Consider the following 9,761-nt stretch of genomic DNA (forward strand, 5'->3'; position numbering starts at 1 on the left):
CAGAAATATCCATGATTATTAATTATTTTTACATTTTTCTTCAACTGCGAGAACTAATCACTAACTAGACGTGAATTTAAATTCTTTACTTGCCAATACTTGTTTAGTTACCCAGATTAAAGCCGAAACAAAATGTATGAAAATGGACCTTGAGGTATCGCCTTAATTTAATAAGTATGCATCCCTTTCTGACCTTATGTAAGCGATAAGTTTAAATACTGTCAATATACGTTTATATTTATTAGCAACTTTAGTACGTTTTCTACGGCTTTCAGTTGCGAAGCGGCTTCATACGGCTTCCGATTCCTACCGGCTTCCCTTATAGGTTAATTTACGTTTGCCTTAATTTTTGTTATCTATTGGCTGCGATATGTTAGCTAAGGGTTTTTTTTAAAATTACCTTTTGGAAAATGTCACTCTTCCCCATTGATGGCTTTAGTTTTTATCCGCGGTGTCTTATCAAAATTCTCATAATCTATAACCGTAAGCTGTGGGTTTGAACCTGCGGACATTCGTCTTGGCAGTCCGTTTCACACCCAACTAGGCTATCGCCGCTTCTTGTGCATTTATCGTTCGCTTTAACGGTGAAGGAAAACATCATGAGGAAACCTGCACATCTGAGAAGTTCTCTATAAGAATTTCGAAGGTGTGTGAAGTCTACCAATCCGCACTAGGCCAGCATGGTGGACTAAGGTCTAACCCCTCTCAGTAGTAGAGGAGGCCCGTGCTCAGCAGTGGGCAAGTATATAATACAGGGCTGATATTATTATTATTATTAAGCTGTGGGTTTTGCCAAAACGTGCCCGAGTAGGCAAATAATACGGGGTTTCCGCTGTATGACTGTTCTCTCTCTATGAGTAATTTATGACATCATAAGTTTAAGATGTTTGTTATTTCATTTGAATGCGTTACACCTTTGGACTACTAATTTAATTAAGAAAATTCTTTAACTGATACTGGTATCTTGCAAGAGGTATCTAGAGAATAGCAAGATATATACCACATATACACTTTATATATAAATAAAAAAAGATATTGGAATAATCCCACACATTATCATCGAATGTGAACTCTTAAATAACAATATAATTTTATTATGTATAAAAACAATAAGACCATTGGTAATATTTACGTCACAGTCTATACGAATATACAAAGTTGAAGAGTTTGTTTGAAAGCGCTAATTTCAGGAACTAGTAAACCGATTTTGATTTATTTTCACTGATAGGAAGCTACATTACTCCGGAATGCTATAGGCTACTTTTTATCCAGAAAAACTTATTCAAGCGGGCGAAGCCACAAGCAAAAGCTAGTAACTGATAACCTTGGTCACGCACCTATATAAATAAGTTGGGATGACGAATCGACGACAGACGTTAACGAGGACCAGTAACAAGATGTTGTTTGTGATTGTGAGTTTATTAATAGCGGCTACAGCGCGAGCCGAGTTCGTGACACCTTTATCTTTAAACTTGAATAAGGACCAATTGTATACCGGGAGAGTTGTCGTCAACAACAGTATGAATAAAGCCACTTTGATCAACGAGAATGTGGACCCATTTATTATTAAATTCAAAAAAGATATGGATGATTTCCACCACAGCATGGACGAACTGCGACAAACCATGGACAAGAACCGAGAACAATTAATTAATGATTTTAATAACGACATGGATGAGTTTCGCCGCAGTATTGATAATCTGCAAGAAACCTCGAACAAGAACAAAGAACAATTAAATAATAATTTCAATAATTATATGGATATGTTCTACCAGAGTATTGATGATCTGCGAAAAACTACGAGCGAGAATAAGGACCAAACGATTAATAAATTTTACAATGATATAGATAAGTTCTACGAAAGTATTGATGATCTGAAGCAGACTATGAACAACAAAGAACAATTTAATAGTACAATAAATAAAGATTTGGATGAATTCTACAACAGTTTCAATGATTTCCAACAGACCATGAACAAGAACGAGGAACAATTTCATGAGACATTCAGTAGAGATATGAATGAATTTTACCACAGTATTAATGACCTGCAACAAATCATGAACAAGACGAAGGAACAATTTAATAATACATTCGATAACGATATGGATGTATTTTACCACAGTGTAACTGATCTGCAACCAATCATGAACAAGAAAATGGACCAATTTCTTATTAATTCGAATAAAGATATAAATAATTTTCATCACGGTATTAATAGTCTACGACAAACCATGAACACGAGCAAGGATCAATTTCGTGATAAATTCAACAATGATATTGATGAGTTCTACCACAGTATTAATGATCTGCAACAGACTATGAGCAGAACCAACAATCAATTTCGTATTAATTTGTATAATAATATGGACAACTTCAACCAAAGTGTGGACGGTATGCGACAAATCATAAAGAAGATCATTGACCAATTTCGTATTGATTTCAATGAAGATACAGATAAGTTTCGCCACAGTGCAGACGACCTGGAGCAAGTCGTGAAAAAGTACAACGAACAATTTCGTAATAAACTAATTAATGATATGGATAAATTCCGTCAAAGTATCGATGATCTGAAGCAAACCATGAACCAGAACAAAATGCAATTGCCCATTGTTGTCCATAACGATAGAAACAAGTTTCGTCAAAGTATTAATGATCTACGGCAAACCATAAACCAAAACAAAATCCAATATCGTAATAATATAAATAATGATATGAATAAGTTCCGTCAAAGTATTAATGATCTGCGGCAAGCCATGAACCAGAACAAAATCCAATTTCGTAATAATATCAATAGTGATATGAATAACTTCCGTCAAAGTATTCATGATCTGCGGCAAACCATGAACCAGAACAAAATCCAATTTCGTACTGATCTCAGTAACTATATGAATAATATCCGCCACAGTATGGACAAGCTACGACGAAACATGTACAATTTGACCCGAAGCATGGTGCCCTATGCTGATACTACGATAATAAACGATCGTTACATAGTGACGATACCACTTAGCGGCTACGATGGGAAGGATATTGAAGTGATGGCGAATTCAGATTGGTTGATGGTAAAGGCCGTCCACACAGACGAAGTTGGAGGCAACAAATCTTTTATGATAATAGTAGATTTGTATAGTAACGTCGATCCGGATGGCGTGTGGATGTATTCAGGAAGTGTTTTGGAGATAGACTTTACGCGGAAATTAAATTTAAAAAATAATGGTATATTTTGGTATTCACACAATGGCGAGCTTGTAGTGGCGCAAACGGGGGAACAAGACAGTGGCGGACTTGTAATCAATGGAGTGCCATATAGAGGTGAAACAAAAGATAAAATAAGGTACATATTTTTTTAGCTGTATCATGAAATTTGTAATTTATAAATTTCGTTTCATAACTCGGCATTACCAATTATTGTACGAAAGTTTGTAATTTTGTTCCGCTTCTTAAATTAACTATATCGATAAGCATTACAGCATTTTATTAAATTGTGTTATAAGCATTGTGTAATGAGTTTATGGATAGGATTTTCGAAATTTAGTTGTACGTTATGGTGGTCGCAGGTATAGTTTATATCAGTCGAATGTATATCTTTTACGGATATATGTATTGCCTTTATTTCCAATGTAACACTTTTATATACAAATACAAAGTATTTGTCGCTAGCAGGGACAGCCTGACATTTTAGCTCCGTTCCTTACGTACCTCGACAACTAAAAAACCATGCCATATGAGTAATTTAAAAATCAAAGAGTTATAGTTTAAAGCTGATTTTGTTTTTCTTTATTATTTAGATTTTATGTATATCTATTATAATATTATATTTAAGTAACAAATGAATTCCGTATTATAACAGTTTTTCTTCTCACTCTGCCATAATATGAGTAATTAAAAATCATAGCGTTATTATTTAAAGCTGATTTTGTTTTTTTATAATTTAGATTTTAGGTGTGTATATTTAAGTAACGCGTGAATTCCGTATTATGATAGTGTTTCCTCTTACTCATGACATATGAGTAATTTAAAAATCATATCACTATAGTATAAAGCTGATTTTGTTTTTTTTATCACAAGGTCGTTATATATGACCATCGAGGATGATGGGGATTCCATTGTGGACAGTGAGGCGACATCTAAAGGTGAAATATTAAATAAATCAAGGTATTTTTGGTTTATGTTGTTAAGTTTTAAAATAAAATATGTAAATTATAACTGAGTACTTCGCAAAATTATTGTTTTACTATTTGTTATTTTTGTTCCGTTTTTAAATTAGTCTACCTTCAACTATAAGTCGCAATCTTAATGAAATAATGACCTATTTCAAAAACGTTAATTTGTGGCAGTCGTGGGAAACTAACTTTTGTTTGCTACCTTTTTTTTTGAAGTTGCTATAAAATTGAGTTTATTAAAGATAAGTAAAAAATTAAATCTATAGCATGAAAAAAAAGGGAAAAAACTAAAAGGCCGCAAACAGAAATTGGTTGTTTGACGATTCCCACAAATTGGCAATTTTGGAATGGGTCATTATTTTATTAAACGTGCGAAGTATTTGAACTATTGTGGACACTAGGTTAAAAGTTCTTAGTTAAGTTACATTAGTTTGTTGTTTATGTGATAAATTAAACCTCAAGTTTTATAATTATTTAAACCATAAAAACATGGATTGGTGTTTTTTCCAAACTTTTATTTAACTTATAACTGGTAACACCATTTTGACGTATAATTTTTATTAGGCACCGAGTCCAAAATTGGTAAACTGTATATAAGTAATGTAAAATTATTTTTTTTTGTTTTTTTGTGGTTTTTGAATGCGGTATAATTTTTTGTTAAAAAGTTTTAATTGACTATGTCTATCGATATTTGGTTAAAAAAATGAAACCCACACAGAACATTGAAAGGGTTTCAACAATAAAAAAAATGAATTTATTCAATTTTTTGGCTATAATTTTTTATCGTAAATCTACGGTCGTCCATTTTCAACATTATTCACCAATAAATCTATAATTAATAACAACGTACTTAAGACATGATACCTTTCTGAAAATAAAATGGTATATTGTTTCGCAAATAAGTTGGCAACAAAGAATTTATATTATAAAAGTTCGTTACGTGATTCCCTTCATTTTGGTAAGTGAGAGAAAGAGGGACATTACGTTGATTTTATTCGTAAATGCAATAAAATGCCTGTTGGGATACAAATTACTGTTCAATCCACAGCTATTCTGCAACGAGATATATTTCAACTTTGTTTTAGTTTCGTTACAATTTGTTACGTATACGAAACTGAGTGTAACAATTAGTATACTTATTTAATATTATACTTTTCGCAAAATATACACATAATTAAATTAAGTTTTTGCTTCAATAATAACTTACACTCATTAATGTAACAAGGAAAATGCTTATCGCGGTCAACGTAACAAATTCCCTAGCTGATAATATAAAAAAATGCTTAATTACTTTTCAAGTCATCGTTATCTTTCTTAAGTATTTTTAGCCATTTCACGCCTACAAACCGTGTTATAAAACAAAACTCGTGAAACACATTAGAACATAAAGAACAACCGTTATACTTAAATATACTGTTGTAATAAAAACAAGTTTGACGCACAAAACGGCGCACCAAGTATCAAGAAACATTTTCTTACTAAACATTGGAAAGTGCGGCGCGCCATAAAAAGTCGCATCGAAACTTCTTTTCTTTTTGGCGACAGATGTGCCAATATTAGGGCGGTGATATTTCTTTATGACGTCATTTAAATAAGGAGACACTAACAGCCCTCGGTTACCGCGACCGTTCAAAAGTTTATCGAACATAATTTCGCAGACAGTGTAATCTTAGTGATATAAGGCGTAGATGAGTTACTGAACCGGTCGCACCTGATAGCCTATTACTTTTTAAAGTGCCAGTATTGCTGTTGATGTTATTATAATTTAGGAACTCTGTTCATTAGTTACGACTAATAGATTAGCTGATGGTAGGATTTTTTTTTTCTTTCCCAAATGATTCGAAAATGTATGTATAATTATCGAAAATGGGTGATAATTGTGTATCTAGGGCGCGAGGTTCCTATTGGATATGTAATTCCCCCAAAGTAGGATATATTTCGTATCCGCCTGGATATCGACCATCGTACACAAGGTGGTAAAACCCGCCATTGTGACTATGTAAGTGTGTCGTGTTCCGGAGTCAGCCCGTGTATAACCGGTACAAACAGGCCGGCATGATTGTGTCGACTGCCGAGGGGTAATCATCTGTGGTCAGTAGATATTCCGACTCCACTCCACTTACATGTGCAGTGAGGTATCTCTGCCGTGTCCCGATAAAAATCTCGCACTTTATTCAATTTATTAGAAGAGTTTTAATAAAGGAAAAATGTATATGTTTTTGTTGTTTCTGAAAACGAGACGAATTAGCCGGTCGTTGGATGATAACCCCCATGGCGGATAGTAAACACTAAACTCAATCCGAACTTTTATTTACAAAGTACTTTGTGCATTGCATTACGCTTATCATTTCCAGAAGTAGGACAATAACCACCGTAAAAAATAATAATGGCTAATAATGGCTACAGATACTATTTTAAATCATACGAATTAATACGAATTTTGGGCATATTCACTGAAATTGTCATTGGCTAAATTTCTCTTTAGCTTTTAGCACCATTTGGCAACACTAACGGTCCGCAATCAATTTTTAACCGCATTTGTGGTGTGGCTTGCTGGCATTGAATAGAAATATCATTAAATTCTACCATTACGTACCCCATTTCATGTTATTGAAATCGAATGCATTGACAATAATATAGGTATTGCCTATGAGGTATGACCATATATTATGTAGTTATCAATTAATGCTAACATGAATGATTATAATTTCACAATTAAAGAGGTTTTTGAAACTTAGGCATGTTTACCGTCTGTCGTGTTCTTTAAACCTAATATTCCAATTACAAAATGTGTTTTTTTTTACAAAAGAAATCGAAAATAATGGTGCTATGTTTAGAAACTTTGTAGACATTAGCAAAGAAATATTGTTCGGTGGTTCTAGAGCTCTTTTAGGTATCTATCACACTGGTGGATTGCACGTTTTCATTGTGCAGTAGTGTCTCAGCGAATTCGCCGTGGATTCGCAGCGAACGCGCAGCGCACATGCTACGAACTCCCAACGCCTTTTGGATAGTCAGTAACAGAACGGATTTCAACGAAGAATGATTTTAGCTTTGTTGATACATAGACGCAAAAAATGAAAGCGAAAGTAGGTACAGCGACGCATTTGGGAGAACTACTATAAAATGGGAAGGAAAGCATTTTTTGCTAGTCAATTTGGGGGTGATGGAGAGGTGAAATAATACTATGTGTTGCTATGCCAATGAATGAAACTTTGTTCCTATATGTGAATGTCGGACATATATATATAGAGGTGTTGCATCCAATACAAAAATACTTAAGACGCGACGTATAGTTATAAATGTGTCTTTACATTTATAATTATGATAATTTAATTGCAAATAAGCGTTTTTATACGAGAGTGTATAAAATGACGTTGATGGAACGAAGGTGTTCCGCATCCCGCATTCGCTTCGCGTCCGCTGCGAATTCGGGACAAGTTCGCTGCGCATCCGTTTTGCTCCGTTGTGAATTCGCCTGTGTGATAGGAGCCTTACAATCAAACTTATAAACTTTGAAATTAGTTTATATTATTATATGGAATTTCAAATATTTAATTTCAATAACACATACAAAAATAATTGAGCTTTCGATTTTGAACAGCTCGCAAATTTAGTCGCAACGACCCCTAGCATTCTGTTTTAAAATTAATCTTCCCATAAATAAAATGAAAAAAGGTTGGACATATTTAAATTTTAATTAATTCCCTACGGATGTTCCGCTTTTGTAGCTATTTTAATAACAGCGTTTCTTTTACGTAGTTTATTTTCTTTGAGTTAACGTCATACACTGCGAGTGTGTGTCTCGTAAAGTCCTTTTTATAATGTTTTGGGAACTGGACAGCCATTTAAAGGAAAAACCGCGTTAATATTAAAATTAAAGACCGGATTACATGTTAGGGTTCTTGGCGAGGTAAATATGTAATTTTACTAACACATGGATTATTATTATAAATACGAAAGCGTGTAAACATGTTTCTTAGAAGTAAATGCAGAGTTGAACGGATTTGGATGAAATTTGGAACACAGGCAGGCATGTCTTGGATTATAATAGGCTTCTTTTTGTCCCAATAACTTGCTTAGGAAATAATGATTTTTTTTTTATTAGATCTTTAAAATCGATGGTTTGAGCGTCTTGCATATTATGTTTTCGATCAGTCAAAGTAATAACAAGTTGCTTTAAAGTTTACTTTTATTAAAAATAAATCCATATTTTATAAAGAGCTAACCTACTTTTGGTTTCGTGAATTGCAAATTCATCAACAACAGTCATGGTTCTAAATAAATCGGATGGATCGCCGGCAAATGATCCATATAGATAATAATTCGAACATTTGTCTCGTGCAATCGATAATTAGACAAAGGAAGAGTTTTAAATGCATAAAACATCCTAACTAAAAAAAAATACATTTAAAAACTATAAAAAGTCAGTCCTACCTAATCCAATGAAATAAAAAAAAAATATTCACCAATGTTTTTCATAAGAATGTAAGCCAGACGATTTTTACCTGCCCTCGTTGCTACGATAAATACGTAAAGGTTATTTTCCAAACCACTGGTCGTTTTTATTTGACGTTCATAACTCGTAAATAAGTTTTTTTATAGCCCACGTTGTTACTTTGCCTTTGGAGCGAAAGTCAAAATTGAATCTTTATGGGCACAGTTTTTGTAATGGAGTACACGTGAGTGTCCCGAGGATTAATATAGGTATATAATGTCACCCTAAGTCTTTCTTTCGACTTTGAAATGTCTTTGAAGGTTCGACAGCTACGTAAAAGGACAATTTGCGTATATTTACATCAATTTGATTATTAGATTTGATATAGATTCGTATCTATAGCATAAGCATATTTGATGTTAAAGGCATTTAAGCCTGGCCGCAAACGATTGGTTTCCCGATCAGGAATTTGAATCCGGAATACCGTGTGACTAGCGCAAACGGTTAGTTTTTTTTAATCTCACCACCATTTTGTATAGATTGCATTGGTAAAAACAAACAATAATTTATATTTCAAGGTATTGTTTGTTTGTTTTTGCTGTTTATGGTCGGTTGCATCGCTTACCATCAGGCGAACGGCAAGCTCATGTCGTCATTCAAAGTTATAAAAAAAGTCTGTTTAGGTACGTTGGAACAGACGGTAGTCGTGCAGAAGTAAATGTTCTTTGAGGTGCTTTCCGATTCCAACGCCATAACCAGTTAAATAAATGCATTAATATTTCAGTGACGGCGAGCATAGCTGCGTATGAGGATAATTGAATCAAGCCCGCGGATGGACGCGCCTGACGGGTCAGAACATCCATTATCCGCGCCGATGAGCCAATTTTTACTAATACTTTTACCACGCACTATATTCGATGTTCTCGTAACTAAGTTAATAACGGGAAGTGGTAGGTTTGAAGCAATTTTGGCTGGATTGTTGGGATGAGAGGGGAATATTTCTGAACATAAAAATAAATAATATACAAGTGTGTTTAATACGCATTGTTCTGACTTCGTTCAGAAACTCTTGATCCACGAAACACAGATTCACAATATCGGACAATATGTATGGCCATGTCTATTCATAAACAAAAGGACAATCTAGAACTTGCAATTAA

At 33.9% G+C, this 9,761-nt stretch overlaps 1 protein-coding gene across 1 annotated transcript; it reads left to right on the plus strand.

Annotated features, from left to right (window-relative positions):
• Positions 1-1,383: 1,383 nt before the first annotated feature.
• Positions 1,384-4,213, plus strand: LOC115445694 (putative uncharacterized protein DDB_G0282133). Its single transcript, XM_030172072.2, has 2 exons — positions 1,384-3,334; positions 4,069-4,213. The coding sequence occupies exons 1-2, from the start codon at positions 1,398-1,400 to the stop codon at positions 4,208-4,210; spliced, it is 2,079 nt and encodes a 692-aa protein (XP_030027932.1). The 5' UTR covers positions 1,384-1,397; the 3' UTR covers positions 4,211-4,213.
• The last annotated feature ends 5,548 nt before the right edge of the window (positions 4,214-9,761 follow it).

The sequence above is a fragment of the Manduca sexta genome, chromosome 22 (assembly GCF_014839805.1).
Source record: "Manduca sexta isolate Smith_Timp_Sample1 chromosome 22, JHU_Msex_v1.0, whole genome shotgun sequence".
NCBI lineage: Eukaryota > Metazoa > Arthropoda > Insecta > Lepidoptera > Sphingidae > Manduca > Manduca sexta.

What these genes read in the sequence shown, in the direction of transcription:
- LOC115445694 (XM_030172072.2), top strand. Translation starts at nt 1,398, where the DNA reads ATGTTGTTTGTGATTGTGAGTTTATTAATAGCGGCTACAGCGCGAGCC. An exon ending in GAAACAAAAGATAAAATAAG is followed by an intron (nt 3,335 to 4,068) that starts GTACATATTTTT and finishes TTTTATCACAAG; the next exon opens with GTCGTTATATATGACCATCG.